Below are 21,707 nucleotides of genomic sequence, written 5' to 3'. Positions count from 1 at the left end.
TAACCAACTATAGCATTGGAATTCATGCTCAATTTATAAAAAATCTTTTACTTTTAATATTTTATACATTAAAAGCTGATGTGTTTTAACACTCGTGTGCATTTTCGTGTCTGACAGAGAGAAAAAAAATCCCCCTAGAATGAAGTGGGGAATTTTTTTGTTGTTATTTTTTTCTGTTTTATTTTATACTAAGTACTTATATACTAGAGAAATGTTTAGACATTTTATGACATCATTTAAAGCTGGCAAAATAAAGAAAAACAATATTGTTTATGTACAAAATGTCAGACGTATATTTTTGTACACAATCATCCATCTTATGTACAGTAGACGGACTTACTCTATATGTAAAGTAAAATGGCATTTTTTGTCTATAGCATAATATACTTTGCTTTGTTTTATGATAATTCTCAAAAAAAATATTTAGAATATATGTAGCAGTGGCAGACTATATGTAGTCGAGACTATAGTCTAGTCTTTATACAGAACTTTAGTTCAGACTATAAACGAATCTTTAGTGTAGACGATATTATTAGTTATTATAGGCAGGACTTAGTATAGTCCTGATAATACAGGGGGCTATAGTCAAGTCCTTATAGAAAAAACTACAGCTCAGATTATAGAAGGGAGTATAGTGCGAACTATAGACGACTATATGTATTCGAGACTATGGTATAGTCTATATTCTGGACTTTAGTTTAGACTATGAACGAAACTTTAGTGTAGACGATATTATTAGTGATATTATAGGCGGGACTTAGCTCAGATTATAGTTGAGATTATAATTCAGACTATAGCCAATACTATAGTTCAGAATATAGAATAGAATACAGTCTACGCTTTATGCAGGGCTATTCTCCAGACTAAAAACGGGACTCGACTATAGACAAAACTACTCTTCAGACTATAGAAGAGAGTATAGTGCGAACTATAGATGAGACTACAGTGCGCACTATAGCAGAGATTAGATTCAAGAATAAACGAAAGTGTTAACTATAGACGACTATATGTATTCGAGACTATAGTCTAGTCTATATTCAGGACTTTAGTTTAGACTATGAACGAAACTTTAGTGTAGACGATATTATAGGCGGGACTTAGCTCAGATTATAGTCGAGATTATAATTTAGACTATAGCCAATACTATAGTTCAGAATATAGAAAAGACAACAGTCTACACCATAGCAAGGCTATTCTCCAGACTTAAAAAGAGTATAGTCCTTTTAGCCCTTAGACTTGACTATAGACAAAACTACAGTTCAGACTATTGAAGAGAGTATAGTGCGAACTGTAGAAGAGACTACATTGCGCACTATAGCAGAGATTAGATTCACGAGTAGACTAAACTATATATTTTAGCCTATAGACTATAAAACAGTTTATAGGCGTAGAGAACGTAGTCCAGATCATAGATAAAACTATAGTCCAGAATTAGGCGAGACTAGTGAACACTATAGACGAGACTTTATAGTCTAGAATATAGACGAGACTATATTCTCAATAATAGTTTATACACTACTATAGTCTGGTCTATAAACGGTACTAAAGTCTGGTCTAAAGACGAAACAGTAGTCTGGACTAAAGACGAGATTATAGTCTGGTCTAAAGGCGAGCACATAGACTGATCTAAAGACGATATTATACAGATGAGAGTATTGTTCAGTTTGTAAATAGTCCAGGGTATAGACATTCACTCAGTTCAAACTACGATACTACAGTTCATACAATAGTGCAGACTAAATAAGAATTGCAACCTATAGTGTGGACAATAAACGAGATTGTAAGACAGAATATTGATGTTACTTTAGTCTGAGACAATAGTACTGACTAAAGAAGACATAAAATATATAGTTTTCAAGTTAGTAACTCAAGCAATAATTTTTTGTGAGTCGGTCTAATGTATAATTATAATATTTGCAAGGTTACCCAAATGTTTTGTATGAATGAAATTTTTGGTGGTGAACAAAATAACAAACAGAAAATACAAATTTGAAAAGAAATTTATTTAACAAATAAAAAAAAAACTTTAAACTTTTTGCACATATTTTGAATTTAATCGTATGTGACAAAGAAATGGTTTAAAAACAAACTAATATATTTTTTAATACGAGGGTAATTGGATAAATTTTTCAGTGAAAATTTGTATGACTAGACATAAAAATGAAATGGTCGCCCAAATGCAAACATAAGATAAGTTCATGGTATTAGAAATTAGATTTTCAATTAATTTATATTAATTTAAAATAAACTATGAATTTATGTACATATGGACTTACTCTTTCCTTCCCCTATAGCTGCATGTCATTTGTAAAATTAATTAGAAAAACACACATCTAAGCCATTGGACTTTGAAAAATAAAATAACAAAGATATAATATATATAACTACAACATATTTATGTTTGCCAGACCAATAAAAAGTATAAGTGAAATTTTTAGACCTTGAATTTTTTTTGTCTAGAAGAAAAACAATATTTAATACATTGACTTACAAGTATAATGTACATATACATATATACATATCTACGTACTTATGTATGTCAACACAGAAACGCACATCGTCTTAAGTTGTTAATTAATCGAATTAGAAATGTTTTAGCTTTTTTCTTATTATCAATAATAACGTCTATAAATAGTACTTAATAGAAAAGTAAATAATATTGTAACTTATACAGGGCCTACCCCAAAGTCCAGGGTTTTACAGTTAAGAGCATATGTACAATACATGTTGCCATGTATGTTTATGTATTTTTTTAGTTGTACTTATTATAAGTAAAATATATACATACACATGTACGTAGCTGTAAGGAATTATTATATATTGATTGTTTATTTTTTAATATAAAGAATGTAGGTCTTATACTAACTAAAGTAAAACAAAAATCTTAAATAATCCAAAAAACACTAACCTACTATGACAATAGGGGTTGCCAAGCAACAAACAAAATATATACAAGATATTAATGGAAATTAATTAAACAATTTTGCAATTTTTTTTAATACGCAATTTGTCCAGACTTTGACATTGCTGTTTAAACTACAGAGTAGATTTTTGTACAGACTATGGACGATACTTTAGCCTAGACTATGGACGATACTTTAGCCCAGTCTATAGGCGAGACTATAGTCTAGGCTGTAGACGGGTCTATAGTCCAGAATATAGTCGGGACTATAGTCCAGATTATAGACGGAACTATAGCCCAAACTATAGATGGGACTATAGTCCAGATTAAAGACAGGACTAAAGTCCTGACTAGACTATAGTCTAGACTATAGACGGGACTTTGTCCAGACTATAGACGGGATTATAGTCTAGACTAAAGACGGGACTTTAGTACAGTATATAGACAGGTCTATAGTCCAGACTGTAGACGAGACCATATTAAGTACAGACCATAGACGAAACTATAGATGGGACTATAGTCCAGACTATAGACGGGACAATAGTTCAGACTATAGACGGGACTAAAGTCCAGACTATAAACCGGACTATAGTCCAGACTAAAGGCGGGACTATAGTCCAGATTATAGATGGGACTATAGTCCTGACTAGACTGTAGTCTAGACTATAGACGGGACTTAGTCCAGACTATAGACGGAAATATAGTCCAGACTAAAGACGGGACTATAGTCTAGACTAAAGACGGGACTATAGAGGGGACTGTAGAAGAGACTATAGACGGGACTATAGTGCAGATTAAACATAGAGGGGATTATAGTCGGAGTTATTATCGTGACTATAGGCTGGATTACAGTCCAGGCTATAGGCGGGACTACAGTCCAGACTATAGGCGGGATTATAGTCGAGACTATAGACGCGTCTATAGTCAAAACTAAAGACGGGACTATAGTCAAAACTAAAGACGGGACTATAGTCAAAACTAAAGACGGGACTATAGTCCAGACTAAAGACGGTACTATAGTCCAGACTAAAGACGGTACTATAGTCCAGACTAAAGACGTGACTATAGAGGGAACTGTAGGTGAGACTGTTGACGAGGCTATAGTACAGATTAAATATAAGAAGGACTATAGTCTCGTCTATAGTCTAGACTATAGGCGTTACTATAGTCCAGATTAATGACAGGACTATAGTCCTGATTAATGACGGGACTATAGTCCAGACTAAAGATGGGACTATAGTCCAGAATATAGAGGGGACTGTAGGCGAGACTATAGAGGAGACGGTTGACGAGACTATAGTGCAGATTATATATAAGAAGGGCTATAGTCTCGTCTATAGTCCAGACTAAAGACGGAACTATAGTGGGAACTGTAGGTGAGACTATAGACGGGACTATAGTGCAGATTAAATATAAAGGGGACTATAGTCGGAGATATAGTCTGACTCTAGGCTGGATTACTGTCCAGACTATAGGCGGGACTATAGTCCAGACTATAGACGGGATAATAGTCCAAACTATTATTCCGTCTATAGACTATACTATAGTCCAGACTATAGACGGACTATATACTATAGATGGAATCGTTTTAGAAAGTAATTCTGAGAAAATGAAAATAGAAATGGCAACACTTAACACCCAGTACTCGTATAAAATATCAATAAGTATGGCAAGTCACTTGTGCGTAAGAAACGGGAACAAATATTTATCGGAAACAGAAGATGAGAAAAAAAATATATTGAACGACATAAGCAGAAAAATCTGCTTATACTGTTAAAATGAGAATGTTTATTTACGCTTTAGAATATTTTGTTTACTTTTAATCATTTTTTTAATTCTACCATTCAATCTTTCGTCTCGAAAGAAAAATAAACTTTAAGAGAAAAATTTAAAGAAAAACTAAAAAAAATATAATAATAAAAATATCACAATTTATAACAGGATGTCATTTTGTTTGGAATTCTATAAAAAAATTGTTGCAAAACAATAATATTATTTCAAATATATTTTTATAAACAGAGTATGTGTTCAGACAAAAGAAACTTTTTAGAAATGAAACCGATAAAGTGGAAAGTTTTTTATAATAAATTTAATTTATTTAGTAAAATATTAGTTTTTGTAAGCTTTTTTAAAATTTTAAAATAAATAAGTTTTTTTGTTGAAAATTTTATTTTGAATTAATTTTTAATAGATTTTTCCCAAATTTTAATTTAAATTTTGTTTTAAGTTTCTTTGGATTAAGCAACTACTGTTTATATTGGTGTTGACATTATTTTCATTCACAAGTTTTGTAAATTTTTATTAAAAATTGCTTGAGTTGCAAGAATACAAAATAAAGAAAAAATGCTTAATGGTTTTCAACGCAAAAAATTTTTAAAAGTATATAAATAAAATTTTTAAGTTTTGTTTACATTTTCTTAATGAAATGAAAAAAAAAAGTTTTAAATTATTAATGAAAAATTTTGTGCTTTTACAAATATTTATATGTATAAGCAAATTTCTTCTCCTCTTTCTCACAAACTTTAAGTATTTGTATGTTTATTTAACTAAATTAAAAATTAAACAAAATTTTCTCTTTTGTTTATATTTAGAAATATATTTTTCTAATTTATCTCTATAACAAATTTCAAATATATTATAATGACGAAAGTGTTGGTATTTGCACTCATTGTGAGTATTAAAATAGGCCACAAAATATGAAAAAAATAGATTTATACCTCAATATTTCACAATATTGTGTTTTATAGAAAAACAAGTAAGAGTTCTATATTCGACTGTGCCGAATGTTATATGTATACCCTTCACCATGATGTGTTAAAAAAAGTCAGCACGAATTTTATTACAAAAAATACCAATTGCAAAGCGGTAAGGTACCAAAAAGTCCCCTTTAATGGGTTCTCACTTAATCCATTCTCTACATACTTTATTTCATGTTTCTAGGTTCAATATTATAGAAATTTCAAAAAGTACCTTATGAATAAAGAAAAAGTACAAAAAAGTTCCCTTTTATGGGTAAACGCCTAATCCGGGCTCGACATACTTAATTTTATGTTACTAAGTTCAATATTATAGAAAATTCAAAAAGTACCTTTTGTAGAACGAAAAAGTACCAAAAAGTCCCTTTTTCTAGGTTCTTACCTAGTCAAGGCCCTACATGCTAAATTTCATGTTTCTAGGTTCAATATTATAGAAAATTCAAAAAGTACCTTTTGTAAAACGAAAAAGTACCAAAAAGTCCCCTTTTATGGGTTCTCTCCTAATTCAGGCTCTATATGCTTAATATCATGTTTCTAGTTTCATTATTATAGAAAATTAAAAAAGTACCTTTTGTAGGAGGAAAAAGTACCAAAAGTACCGAATCTACGTACTTAATTTCATGTTCCTTGGATCAATATTATAGAATATTCCAAAAGCAACTTTTCAATTTTAGATGAAATTTTCAGAGGTGGTCTCGAATTTGTACTCATATCTCCGGTATTTATGGGCCGATGTTGCTGATTTAAAATAGCGATCTTGTCGAAAGCATGTCTAATAGAATTGTTAAAGATTCGGATATTGCCGATATCTGCTTTCCTCTAAAAAATGATTTCAACAAACACACAGACGGACATAGCTTAATCAACTCCGCTACCTATAAAGATCCAGAATATATGTATATACTTTATGGGGTCTGAAAATTATATTATAGAAATTACAAACGGAATGACAAATTTATATATACCATTCTCACGAAGGTGAAGGGTATAAAAATATATATGTACATATGGACTAAAAGTGTATAACAAACATTTAAAAATATATAATATTTTTGAAATTTATTATTAACAAATAATAATTCATCTTAAAAGTTTGTTTATGGATGGTTAAAAAGATCAAATGTATATGTTTTCATTTGCGTCATTTTGGCATAATTATTTTGTCAATTGTTTAATTGGTTGCGTTTTAAATGATCAACATATAAACATATTAGAATTTATGAATCATATCCGCTAATATTTTTATGTTTATAGATTTCTACAATATCTTAACAAAGAAAATTTAAAGAAGAAAAAGTGATATATTCGTTTTGACATATGTTTTACTGAATATACGAAGTTGATATACAGTGAAAGCCAATCAGCTTTAAGGACTAGGTATAGTATTTATAAAACGAAAATAACAACCGTCCATGTAAACCTTAAAATTGCAATTTTGAAGATAATTCAATGAATTTTGGTACATGATCTTCTTTCAGGGACGAAGCTTATTGAAAATGGTTAAGATCGGTCCATAATTTCACCTAGCCCCCATACAACTGAACCCCCAAATAGGGCTTGTAAACCTTTTAATCAAACTACAGGTCATAATTTTTGAGATAATTGAAATTTGCCACATGATCTTCTATGCTACCGTAGATGAAGCCTTTTGAAAATGGTTAACATTTCGCCATTATTTTACCTAGCCCCATACAACTGGACCCGCCAAATAGGACTTATAAGTTCATATTTATGTTTAATATACTCGTATGTCGACATAAAACTGCAAAACGAGTTCATGATGACCCCCATGAACTCTATAATTATAGAGCTTTATTTGATCCTGCCGCTATAAAAAGTCCCCTTCAAAATTTGACTTAGTTAGTTTGAAAGGAGGATGTACATATATACATCAAATCCGAAGAAATACACCTAGGCCTCTATCGGGCCTGTTGCGAATCGAACCCACCACCTCCGGTCTACCAGATTAGAACACTAACCACTAACCTACCGAAGGCCTAAAAATTTGACTTAAATGTCCACAGTTTTATTCAACTTAAGTGTTTTATTATGAAAATTTTACCAGATTTTACTTTTTGTAACAGGTGTAGGGTATTATATGATCGGCCTCGACCGACTATAATTTCTTACTTGTTTCTATTCAAAAAATGTCAGAATGGTATTATTCTTGCGTATCATCTGAAATTAGAAAATTTTTTTTAATGCCTGGCTTCTACTGATTTAAAAAGCATGCCTTAGTTCCTTATATGGTAGTTAGATGTAATGAGAACTACAGTCTTGCATCTTTTGATGCAATGGGTCATAGTAAATGTTCGCTAGCATACAAATATTATTATTTTGTAGCCATCTAAGACATCGAAGGTAACATGAATAATGTCGAACCCAATTCTAACTAAGCTGCACTTGATAAATTAAGAGTTGATCAATAAACTTAGCAGCTCATTAAAAAAGCTCCGGTCATTAAAGCAACAATTGGTGGAGTCAATGTCTTACTTTATGCTTCAGGGAAAGCTCTGTCTCCTCTACTATAAACTTCTTGTTAACTGAATTCGTTGAAAGGAGAGTTAATTAGGACGTATTGATATCAGACAAATTTTTACATTTCATATGCAGTTGCTTAAGATCAGCTCTAAATTTCCTTCCGGGAGTATGTTACCTTAATAAACGACCCTATTTTGGTGTTATTGTAATCCCGGGGTTTTTACCAGTACCTCTAGTCTGCCGGGACTATAAACTGGTGATGGTGAAATGTATCCTTGACCTTTCCTTGGAATGATTTGACATGGGGTCGAACTACATATTCTGATACCATAGGAACCCGTAGCCCTTACGAAAGAGTTTTCAACTTTACCATACCAATTATTAGAGAGGGACCTTCGCACTGAACGTGGTGGCTGTAGTTTAAGCTCAAATTCGCTGAAAGAGAATGTTGGTTAAAAGGCTTATGTAGGATGAAGACTATAATTCGGGATAAGTTCGGTACTGTAGGACTAAGCGTTGTAAATGAATTGGTGTTAAGCGTATGTGATACAGAATGAATGAAGGGTGTGCGGAATTGTGGCACCTGTATACTTAGAGTGAGTGTGGTAAGTGTGCTGTGTTGAATGGTAAAGGATGTAAGTTATCTTGTCTAGGTATATATTAAGGGTTTAATAAGTCCTCTGTGAGTAATGAAAGAGTCCTCGGCTTATTTGTTGGATTCATGTTTCGCTCTAAAGAATACGTTTCCAGATAATGTTGCCGACTCAACTTCAAGAAACGGAAGTAATGTAAACAAGTTAAGCAAAGGGGCAGCAATAGTCAGAGAATAGATAGCTTGAGTACTTGAACAATGTGCTTGTACATGGACCGGCAGAACTATTTACGAAAATTGTCACCTGTGACTAAGATACACAAAGGGGCGATGATAAGTTGCCAAAGAAGTTCACCGTGTGAATGAAAAAGAACAACGGGAAATAAGTTCGAAACGGCAGATGTTCATGTAAAGACCTCCGATAACTTGTGGAATCAGTGTCTCCCCTGAAAGCATGTAACCTTGATGAAAGACTACAACTGTATTATTGCACTCCCCGGTAAAGGAAATAAGTTCAACACAGCAACAGGTAAAGTACTTAGACACTTATTGTTTGAATTTCCTGATCGGTGTTATTACACTCCCGGGTAAAAGAAAAAAGTTCAACACGGCAACAGGTGTGAATTCGCTGAAAATTGAACTTCTTTTTTAAGTAGGACAACTGGGTAGTCTCCTTTCCCAGTTGTTGATAAAGCACCAACGTGAAAAAAGTTCAACACGGCAACACGTAGACATATTCCAAAGCTGAAAATTGAGCTTCTTCTTTTAGTGGGACTTATTATGTTGAAAATTGAGGTTTTATCATAAATCGAGGATCGATGCCTTTATTGGTATTTCCCTTTAAATAGTTTTAATTGCACTATGTGTGTAAAAATGGATCAAATCAGTTTGTTTCAACAAGCTCCACGAAGCCTCTATATAAGATGCCTCTAAAGTTTGCTGTTAATATTTCTTTGGTAGCATATAAGATTGCTGTTCTAACTATGACACTATGAAATCATACCAGAAGAAAGCGCCTCGAGTACAATGACTTCTGCAGAAGTTGTCGTAATGCTGTTGCTGTTCGATATCTTTAGCTCAAGAAGTAGTGAGTAGTACTATAAGACAATCAGATTGTCGCACATGAGCCAATCAAATACAATTTTAATAACTGATCTCACTATTCACATCCCTAAGCTTGAAAAAAATTCAACAATAAAGTGTGAATTTTTTTCAAAATCAAAACATTTAAAACATTTTATTTTCATAACATATAATATGTATATCCTGTTATTATACCGGCTAATATTGTTTACATTGCAACTTAATTTAAAACAATTAAATTCATGTGAAATATGCAAAGCAAACACATTAACATGGTCAATCTGTACTATATACATAAAAACAAAATTTACAATCTCAATGTATAATAACAAGCAAAAATAAAAAAACAATTATAAAAATAACCAAATTTTTATTAAACCAAAAAATGAAACCTGATCCAATTAATAAAGGAAATAAACAACAACGTAAACAAAATATTCTTTTTGAGGGTTTGATATCGCAAACAACTTGTATGATTGTAAAAAAGTAATAACAATATTAACAAACAAAATATTTTAATTTGCATACACTACAAGTAAAAATAAATATGGATATTACGAAGAAAAGAAAACAAATAAAAAACCGAAAAAAATAACAAATAATTGAGTCATCAACATACGACCAAAATTGTACATTGTACGAAGAAAAGAAAACAAATAAAAAACCGAAAAAAATAACAAATAATTGAGTCATCAACATACGACCAAAATTGTACATAAGAAATTATTTAAAAAAATAAAAACAAGTTTGTACTTAAAAAAGTTTATTTAACACTGGAACGAACAAATTCTGATTGTTGTATGGATATTGTAAGTGTAAATGAAAATGTTAAATAAAAATTATATTTTAATAAAAATTACACAAACACAAAGATGCGTATGTATAAAATTAGGTATAAAGTTGTTAATAAATATATATATATTAAGGGTATTCATTTAAACGTTCAAAACCCTCGTAAACTGTGCAACCTGTGCAAGTTTCCATTCTAGCAATTGACTTGTATGGAAATTGATTTGCACAAACCTTATAAGTTTGAGCGACTATTTAGACTGGCAAACTTGCGCAAACACATTGTGCATTTAATAAATCCTTCCGCTATTGTTCACTTTTGAATTTATGGACTTGACTATTCACATTTTAAACATATTTTGTAAAATTTTTTTCACATTGTTTTTAACTGTTCGTAATTGAACAGAATTTGAACAGGGATTTCATGAAACAAGTCGAATAAACTTGCCCTTTTGCACAAATGGCAAACTTAAGCGTTTACATGAAAACCCTTATTATTTCTTTAAAATTTGAAAAATAAAAAAATTGAACATTTCTTTTAATGTTGAAATAGATACCGATTTGAAAGATTCAAAAATATGATAGGCTTATTCCAAACACATCTGTTTTTAAAATTGTTCATGTTTGGAAGTTTCAGTCTAACTGTAGTCCCATCATATCTAAAAAAACAAACTGAATATCTTTTGAATTATAAGAGCATAATAAACTTTTTGAATACAACCTTTCTCAAAGAAATTCTGGGGTGTTGGTTACTCCGTATTTCGATTGGAAAGAAAAAGTTTTTAAAACACAATAGAAGTGAAAATTTTGTTCCCTTGAAATTTTCATTTTCCTGGAAGCGAAAATTGCTATTCACAATAGTTAATTTTGTATGGAAAAGCTGTTTAATGTTAAATTCCATCAAACAGATTTCACAACAGGAAAATTTTATTCAAGACAAAAAGTTTTTTCACGAAAAAAGTGAAAAGGGAACATATTTCGCGTGAAATGATGTTTGGCGATAGGGGTGAATGTATTTAACATAAAAATTCGAAATGTTTTTCCTTCGAATCCAGTTATAAAGTAATCATTCTGGTCGATGATGACATCAAAAAAAGACACCAAACAGAAATTTTTCGGAGTTCCCTGGAAGATCCTAGATATTCACCTCTATCGTCAAAAGAAGTGAAAATTGTGTTCACCTAAAATTTTTTATATCCCTATCGTGAACTTGTTGTGAACAATTCATTCACAATAGTTGATTTTGTATGGAACAAATTTCACAACAGGGCAATTTTTTCACGACAAAAAAGTTAATGAACGAAAAAAGTGAAAAGGGAACATATTTCACGTGAAATGATGATTGTCGTTGTAACAGCTTAAACTATACAATTTCGATCAGGTTGTTCAGCCAAGCATTTTACTACTTAATACATTGGTCTATGTCAAAAAGAGTCTGCTAGACAATTAACTATGTGGTAGGCATCATGATGACTCTAACCTCATGCTGGGCATATACATATACATATAGATTTTAGGGCAGCTAGCTCAGTAGGCGTTGGGTCAGTTGCTGCATTTAGAAAGTTACCAAAACACCATTGTGTTCCGCAGCAGATTTATCTGTTGTAGTTCGCGGACGACGTTCACGTATGACATTCATACGTTTACCTATAATTGCGGTTTTGATCAAGTCTATATAAGAGTAAATCAAAGATGCTAGAATGGAATTATGATCGAAAGGATTTTGCTTATAACTTCGTATGCATTCCACGTTATGTCGGAGGTCCACACTTCCCATCAAAGCATTACGTGATTCTTATACCTACTTCGCATTCTACGCTTTAACTGACGCTTATAAAAGTAGAAAGTAGTTAACATTCTAATCGTCAAGTCATTCTACGCTTTTGTACTTGTAAGTTTCAGTATACAAATAAATTGATTCTCTTTTTTTTGTCATACGCGTAGTATGCGAGAAAGCGTAGAACCCGTTGTGTGGACCTCCAGCTTTACATGGCGATATGTACTTCATAACACTTTGTGACGTTAAAGTGAAGGATCTGCACATAACTTTTAAGTCACTCCTCGTGTACACAGAAGTACTTATTAAATTTTGTGACTTCGTTTCTAGCTAGAGAGTTGAAATTTTCCACAAATTTTTCTTAAAGGTAGGTTTTGTTTGGTATTAAAAATGGACAGTCCACGACAGATCCACGTTTTCTCATAGCCCCCAGAAATACATCCTTTATAATCACATCTATTTTAAAAATGCATGTATGGCTAAGAAATTCGACATAAATAAGTCTTATATGAGTCAAATTCTCACTATCAAATTTTATGAGGATCAGTACATAATTGACCCCTCATATAAGGTGCCCTTCAAAAAATGACTTTAACGCCTATTATTGACTTAAAAATTCGAGTTTAGCGCAGAAAATCAATATAAGTTTCTTGCGAGCAAAAAAATTTTTGCCAAAAATCTATACTCTTTACCGAGTTTTATGACAATTGGTCAATAATTGACCCTTCCCCCATATAAGGACCCCTTCAGAAAACTAATTTAAGTCACATTACTGTTTATAATGGAGTATTCCATTTACAGCTTACGGTTTGTTGGTGGATATAAAAGATTCGGCATAGTCGAATATAACTCTCTTACTTGTTTTAGTTTGCGATCTGTAAATTTGAGTTCGGTTTAACTCTAATAACATGCACACAAATAGAAAAACATTACGCATACATGTATGTTAGTGCGGCTTCATTGATGTATATTTGTTTGTCCATCAAAAATTTATTCGTTCACATAATTATTTTAATCATTCAATTAACATATGTATGTCCAAAAATTGTTCTCTATATTAGAGTTACTCTATATTAATAGTCTCTATCAACAATCTTACTAGAGAGGAAGGAGAATCTTTTTTGAACAGAGCACATACATAGCTACCCAGTAAAAACTTTCATTACCATGTAAGAAGTTAAAATGCTTAAATTTACTTACACAATAGCATTTTAAGTCATTATTTTAACACGGTGATATCATTGGAGGCAAGTACTTACCACAAATGATTACAAGTAATTAGAAAAAGTAGTCATTGTAAATCACATTAATAAACGTATACAGCATCTGTATCTTCACTGACAAGTTGACAAATGAATTAGAAAGTATTTATATAACACATTATTAGTAAGACCTTATTAGACTACTTCTGTGTAATTCAGACCATATGTAGCAGTCATTGAAAAGTATGTTGTTAAGTAAGCAAATACAACTGATAGGCATTACCCAGTTTTTGCTGGGTATTGACAAAAAATTTAAAAACTATTCAGGCCTATCATAGAAATTTATTCCAAACAAAAGTAAAATAATTTTAGACTTAACAAGTTTTGGTTATTATGGCAAAATTTTGATATTTTTGCCCTTTAGTTCTAAAAGATTTAGTTGGTTAGTTAGTTAGTTAGTTTGAAAGGAGGATTTATACACATAAAATCCGAAGAAACACACCTAGGCCTCTATCGAGCCTGTTGTGCGCTCCTTAACCAGTGCCACGGGTAGGAATCGAACCCACCACATCCGGTCTACCAGGCTAGAACACTAACCTACCGGAGGCCAAGATCTAAGATCCCAGGACTTTAGAAAACTGTTTTTATATATGACTACTTTTTGATTCAGTTGGTTTGCTCCTCTAGTATTGCATACAACTATACAATGTATCGCTCGATTAAAAATATAAAAAGATCTTGTGACTATAACAAGAAATAAGAAGAAGAGTAAAATAGCAAAATAATAAATTACTAAGAATTAATAAAATTAAAAAACAAAATACATAAATAAGACTGTAAAATATTCCCAAGATTAAATGAAAAATTAAAACAAAAATAAACAAAAAGAAAATTGCCGCCAATTGTTGTTAAAAAGTGGATGGTGGTGTTCATAATGATGGTGATGATGATGATGATGTTGATGACGTGATGATGATTTGTAGTTTTACAACTATTTTACACGTCACACTGACCTTAACACCGTATTGTAACCAGAGCAAAAAAGCGGGCGTGCGCCACATGTGAGATTTGAAAACGCCATGCTGTGGGAGAATCATACCACAATATGTTTTTATTTTTTATATTATTATTATGGCTTTGTGAGGCAAAAAATTTAGGGGGAATCGGTGTAGTAGCAATTTATATTACTGTGTGCCTTCTTTTTTGTTTTGTTTTTATTTCTTAAATATTGATGGTTAAGAAACAGTTGGCATCTGTTCGTCTGTCATCGTATATTATAACAATGTTTATATGCAAATTCTCTAAAAGATTAATGAATTTAGCAAAAATTATATGTATGCGCTTTTTTTTTCTTTAAATAATCTTTTTACAAGAAAAGACCGGGTGTACCGAGCTGGTATGTCTGCTGGTGATATATTTAGGGTTTTTTTCAATGCACTTGGTTTGTTTTTAGCAGAAAATAACTATAGTTTTAGAACACTGATTGTGAGGCCATTTTTCTAAAATGTATAAAATGTCAAAGTGGGAAAAAGAAATGATTTGAATAAATGTTTTATTGTAAATAAAAATAGAATGAACAAAATATAGACTACAAATGGGAAATTTGAGAACTTGTAAATAAGTTTGGAATTTTAATATTTGGTAGTCCTTTAAGTGTTCAGATTGATAAATAGTGGCTGTAGTTGTAAATGATTCATATTTTATTAACAGAATTCGATAACAGAGGATTAAACGTCGGATTAAATCTCTCGATAAGATAATAATATAATGAAGAAATTATTCTTTACATCTATGTACTTAATATTCCGAATTAACAGAGTTTTAATAGCTCATTAAAAACACTATAACCATTAACTCCTTTACAGACTGATAAGTTATTATACCCTTCATCTTCGTGAGAAGGGTATGAATGTCGAAGTGCTTTACATGATGCCCTACTACACGGTGGTCTTTTTCATCCACTGGGTAGACTTAAACAACGGTCTACCATCGCCCTTGAATCCATCATTGAAGAACTCAGGTGGCAATTTTTGTACATTGTACAAGCACTTTGCTAAAGTACTCGAGCTATCTAATATCTCACCATTCCTGCTCCGTTGCTTAACTTCCAGCTAGGATGGCTTCTGTTGATTCGGAAACAGCACCTAGAGACGTATTTGGTAGTCCGAAATACCCAACAAATGGATCAGAATCCCTCTTTTATGAACCGGTAATGTGACAAAAGAAGTAGGAATTCCAAAGTCAATAATATCAATAATTGCCAAGACAAATAGTCACGTAGCATGTATTAATATACCCTGTTAAGAGGGCAACAGCACCGAGAAACTTCCCCAAAGTGAAGAAGGCGTACTACATCAATACTAATCTCCAAAATATGGGGACTTTCTCAATTGTTCACACAATCTATCGCATCAGTTTCATTCTCATGATCATAAAAATCAATCTACGGAATGACAGGCAACCAATGAATACCAACCTGACAATTCCCCAGCATATGTCGGTGTCCCATAACGCGATTGGCGAGCCAAAATCGATTGGGTTTTGGTATCCAGCATATGCCGCTTGTACACAGACCTGTTCGAAGAGAGAATTATCTAACCCATTAGGCATAGGATATATCAGTCCTTAAACCAATATTCTCTCTCCGCCACTACGTGTATCCCGAAGGAACCTCAACCAACTGAGCAGCCAGGACATAGTCCCGTGGGCAACTTGCCACTCGTAGTACCAGGTTATGCGGTACTCTGGACTGACCTCTTTTCAATCTATGCAAGACTGTCACCAATTTTTTTAGTTCCGGCCATACTAGAGATATTGGCCATCTCTTTATTCCCCGGGATTGCAAAAACCCCAAAGTGGAGGCTTCACCAAGGTAACATGCCACTGGGGGATGTCTGTATGTTTGCTGAAATCAGTTTTTAGAGGATCCCATTCTGTTAGACATGCTTTCGGGAAGATCGCTATTCATAATCAGCAAAATCGGAAAAAAGCAATACCAGCAAAGTAAGAGAAGCAGAGCGAGAGCAGTACTAGCGTGTTGTTATTGGCAAGAAACATGAAATTAATTATGTGGAGCCTGGCTTAAGTAAGATGCATAAGTACATAAAGTACCAAAAAGGGAACTTTTTGGTACTTTTTCGTTTTTTAAAAGGTACTTTTTGTATTTGCTATAATATTGAGCCTAGAAATATGAAATTAAGTATGTAGACTCCGGATTAGACGAAAACAAATCAATGGAATTTTTTTGGTACTATTTCATTCTGCAAAAGGTACATTTTGAATTTTCTAAATATTGAAGCTAGAAAAATGAAATTAAGTTTGTAGAGTAGGACTTTAGTGAGAATCGGAAAAAGTTAACTTTCTGGTACTTTTTTTGGTGTGAATTTTCTATAATATTAGGAATATGAAATTAGGTATGTAGAGTTTAAATTACGTGAGTGCCCATAAAGGGAAACTTTTGGGTACTTTTTCGTTTTCCAAAAGGCATGCAAAAGTTTTAGAATAGGCCAATTTTATTCAAGGTTTTAGAATAGGAAAATTTTAGAATATCAGAATATTTCAAATACCAAAACTTACTCTTTGCGGAGATGCAATACGTCTAAATTAATATTCTTAAAAATGAAATTATTTGGTATCTTTATACCTCTCATGAACGTCATAATTTCAAATTAAAAAGTTAATAAATATACGTGTTTTTTATTAATATAATATATAATATGGGAATTCAGACAAGTACAATGTACCTCTAAATATTTTTATGTCTGGCTATAAAACATTCCCTGCGTAAATATTTTTTTTATTCCTCTCACGCTTTGTAAAATTTATATAGTTTTTTCCCCCTTTAATTAAAAATAAATATTACTTAAGGTTGTCAGATAAGAAAGAAAAAAATAAATATTTGCCAAGTTTTATAAGAAAACAAAAGATATAATACATTTTATATATTTATGTTTAAATTTATTTTAGCCAAAAAATATGTAAATGAATTATAATGACATATTTTTATACTTCCTGATATTTACTAACTAAAGAATCGTAATGTTCATAAAAATGTTCTCGAAGAACATCAGTGAGAAATTATGATCTTTCATATTTGATCAAATTATTGTGTAATCTAGTCTATAGTCTGGATTACAGTCTAGTTCTTATAATATTCTAGACTATAGACTACACTAGACAGTATATACTAAGGCAGTTGAATTTAACTCTCATTTATGGGCAGTTGCTTCAATGTATGTACTTATTAGTAAGTACCTTCAAACTCTATTTAATAATTTGATACCGATACTACAATGGAATGTGTTCTTCTCAAATTAGGGAACTTGTTACTACTTACTTAAGTCGTACTAGCTGTATGTGAAACAAACATCCCCCAGAAGACTTTTCTATCATCTGCATGATCGAATGACCACAAGCAGTACTCCCTCCATCCCTCCCTATATATATAGTGCTACTTCCAGACAATGCACTTCATGAATAGGGCTCTTTCCCTGAGTACTGGTCCTAATAAAAAGAATACATTCTAGACTTTTGTTCCTATTATTTAGTTTACAGTCTGGGGCATAATGTAGTTAATAATGTGGATTATAATTTGGCTGTAGTCTAGTGTAAAGCCTAAGGTATACCTAGTCTATAGATTGAACTATAATCTAGTATGTAGTCTGAACTATAATATAATATAGAGTCTGGAGTATAGTCTAAACTATGATCCTAGGTTAGGTTAAGTTATGCAGACTGCTTACTGACAAGAGTAAGTCTTTACTTGGGTCCTTTAAGGTCCCCTGTAAAGAGAAGAAGATTAGGAAAAAAATATTTGGAAGGGAAAAATAGTGATATAGACAGTAGTGAAGATACAGAATAGAACAAGATAAGGCCAAGAATATGTTTCAAGAAACAAAAGATCGTAGTGTGTATTTAGTTACACACCCACTTTGACAATTTCAAGAATGCTAGTATACACCCAGGTTGAACGAGACGAGCCCAGCGCCTGATGACGGAACGTTTGCAGGGCCGGACAGTTACACAGAAGATGGGTAATTGATTCCTCCTCTTCTTCATTATGACAGCTCCTACAAAAGTCATTATATGAAATACCAATACGTCTAGCATGGTTTCCGAACTTTAAATGACCGGTAAGAACCGATAACAGAGCGCTGAGATACATTCGGTTTTTAGCCCTATAATGTAGGATATTTTGTGAGAATCCATACGAGGCCACAGTAGCCTAGCGATCGAGCAGGTGTGCTCCTGAGACCACCGTTCCTGAGCTGATCTAAAGCAATAAACAAGTATTTGTTTCTTGATGACACCACAGAACTGGTCTATATCCAGTATGTACATCCTCGTGCCGGCTTTTGCCAAAATGTCAGCAGTAGTATTGTCAGTTATATCCTCGTGTCCTTTGACCCAAAAGAGGGTTATTCTTGAATGTCTCGCCATCTTATTTAGAGACGCCCGGCATTCTTGGACAAGTTTTGATGTAGAATACACACCTATCAGGAATTTTATGGCGGCTTGACTGTCAGTATAGATTCTGATATCCCTGTTGGATATCCGATAGTACCTAAGCCAATTAGATGACTTCTTTATAGCTGAGATTTCAGCCTGTAAAATAGTACATTCGTCGTTGAGTCGGAAAAAGATTTTCGTCCCGAATTCTTCAATGAATATAACCTATAATCTAGACTAAATTGTAGTATATAGTATGGTTTAGTCAACAGACTTGACTAAAGATAAGTCAACAGACTTGTCTATAGAAAAGTCAATAGAGTTATCTATAGTATAGTCTGTATTGTAGTCTAGTCTATAGTCTGTACTACAGTCTATTGTATTATGTAGTGTGAACTGACAAAATAAAAACTGCAGTTTATTCTGTAATTAAGAGTCTAGTTAATAATATTTAGAAGACAGTTGAAGGACAAAAGATATTTCAAACAGCAAATGTAATTAATATCCTCCCCTCATATAGTGTTTTTGAGCATATAGGTACATATTTTTTAATATTTTGCAATAAAAACAATAGCTTTAAATTAAAAAACATAAAACGTTAATCAAAAATTTGTCGTTCTAACAAAAATATTACTTAATTTAACTATAAATATTAAAAAAAGTTTGTTAAAATTTAATTAAAAATTTATTCCAAATGTAATAATTTTTTTCTATTATTGTTTCATGTCACGTACTCATCTCAAGTAAACAAAGAAGTTGTAAAATTATAAATGTTAACTTAACATAAACTGTTAATATGTTCTTCTTAACATTTGCACAAACAAAACATACATATGTACGTATGTACATATGAATGTAGTACAAACAAGTGTTGTTGATGTGTGCAATGTTTATAAATATGTACACATAATACGAGAGGGAGGGACATTCCAGACGACGATTAGTTAACGCAAAATGTATTTGGGTAGTTCTTTCCATTATTATTCATTTAATTTCAAATGCGTAAATTTTTACAAAACCGAATTGAGATGATTACAATAAAAAAAGAAAATTACTAAAAAAGTTAAACAATATAAGTTGACTGCTCTTTTTTTAATGTTTTTTTTTATTTATTATTCTTTCTAGTGATGTATTACACTCACCTTTTCTGTTGATTTGCCAATTGTGGCAATAATAAATTTTGAGTATCATTTAATTTGTTGGAGTTTTTATTGTTGTTATTATTGTAGTTATTATTATTATTATTATTGTTAAATGTATTATATTTAGTCGATGATGTTGTTGTTGTAGTGTCATCAAATGTTGTATGTTGTGGCTGATTTATTAATGAATCACTATTCGCCGCACTGTTAACGGCACAATTACCAAAATTGATTGCATTTGTAAATAAAATGAAAATCAATGCATTCAAAACCAGGGGACACCAAGTACGACGAAACGAAGAACGTGTCGCGTTTAAACAACTCGTACTTAAGGAGGAAGAGGCGGAGGAGTGAATTTTAAAACCTAAAAGAGGACGCGCCATTGATTTTCCGCTTTTCACTTTATGTTTACTACCACTACCACTAATACTATTACAATTACTATTAGCCGTCATTTTTATTGATGAACGATGACCAGAATTTTTTCTGGGGGTCATCATAATTTCATTATTTTCATCCGTAGCATTTTCACTATTGGAATTTCTAGTCCGTCTTTGGCAATTTTCTGAACGTGGCAAAGGTTTAATTTCCATAACTTTATCTTTATTCTTAAACAATTTCACTGTTTTTTTCTGTTCACTTTTTCTTTTTTTTTTTTGTTGATTTTATGAATATTTAAAGAATGATTTTTATTAAATTTAGCACTTTTTGATTTATTTATAAAAACACTCGCGAGGCAAAGAAAAATAAAGATTTTTTTATTTTTTCTAACCACAAAACGCACAGGAAAATGTGTTCTTTTCTGTATCCTTCCCGACTGGCACAACTTCTCTCTTCGCTGTCTTCTGTTTGACTAGTTTTATTATTATTTTTCCTTTATCCATTCTTCTTTCAACTATAAAGTGTTGCCAGTTAGTTTGTTTAATTAGTGTTGTACAGTGTAGCGTTTTATATAGAATCTAGATGGATTAAAAAAGCATTTAAGTATTCGAGAAATACGATTTTAATAGAAAAAATGTTGAATATTAAAAAAATTAGAAACAAAATAAACAATTTTAAAAATAGTACAACAAAATTAAACAGTTTTGCTCAAGACAAAAACATTTCGAAAATTTTCAACCAAAATAGAAAATGTTCGAACCAAAATGGAAAATTTTAACATTTTTGAACAGTATAGTAAATTTTGGAAAAAAATTTAATACAACAGAATATTATCGAACAAAATATATAAAAAATTAAAGCAAAATATAAAATTTTTACAACAAGATGGTAAAATATGTAAATAATTTTTAAAAAATAGAAAAATTATAATATTTTGTAAAAAATTTAACTTTTTGAAAATGTTCTATGGAAATAGAAAATTTCGAAAATGTTTTAAAACAAATTTAAATATAAAAGAATAGTATAGAACAAAATATTTAAAAATTTTTGAACAGAAAATTTTTATCAAAAAAGAAAATTTTTAAACACGATATGAAACTATGTATGAAATCTGAACACCCTGGAAAAGTTTCTATAAAAATAGAAAACTTCGG

General features: G+C 31.6%; 1 protein-coding gene across 2 annotated transcripts in view; it reads right to left on the bottom strand.

The window, feature by feature from the left end:
- The window catches only part of LOC111681722 (unextended protein), a 37,811-nt gene extending 16,797 nt beyond the window's left edge, over positions 1-21,014 (bottom strand). For both annotated transcript variants that reach the window (XM_023443613.2, XM_046954810.1), the window contains exon 1: positions 20,173-21,014. In XM_023443613.2, coding sequence (XP_023299381.2) covers positions 20,173-20,765 — 593 coding nt within the window. In that variant the 5' untranslated portion in view covers positions 20,766-21,014. The remainder of the gene's footprint in view (positions 1-20,172) is intronic.
- Between the last annotated feature and the right edge of the window lie 693 nt (positions 21,015-21,707).

Source organism: Lucilia cuprina, chromosome 2, assembly GCF_022045245.1.
Source record: "Lucilia cuprina isolate Lc7/37 chromosome 2, ASM2204524v1, whole genome shotgun sequence".
Taxonomy (NCBI): Eukaryota; Metazoa; Arthropoda; class Insecta; order Diptera; family Calliphoridae; genus Lucilia; species Lucilia cuprina.
The sequence above is the reverse complement of the archived record's forward strand: the minus strand, read 5'-3'. Positions and strand labels throughout refer to the sequence as shown.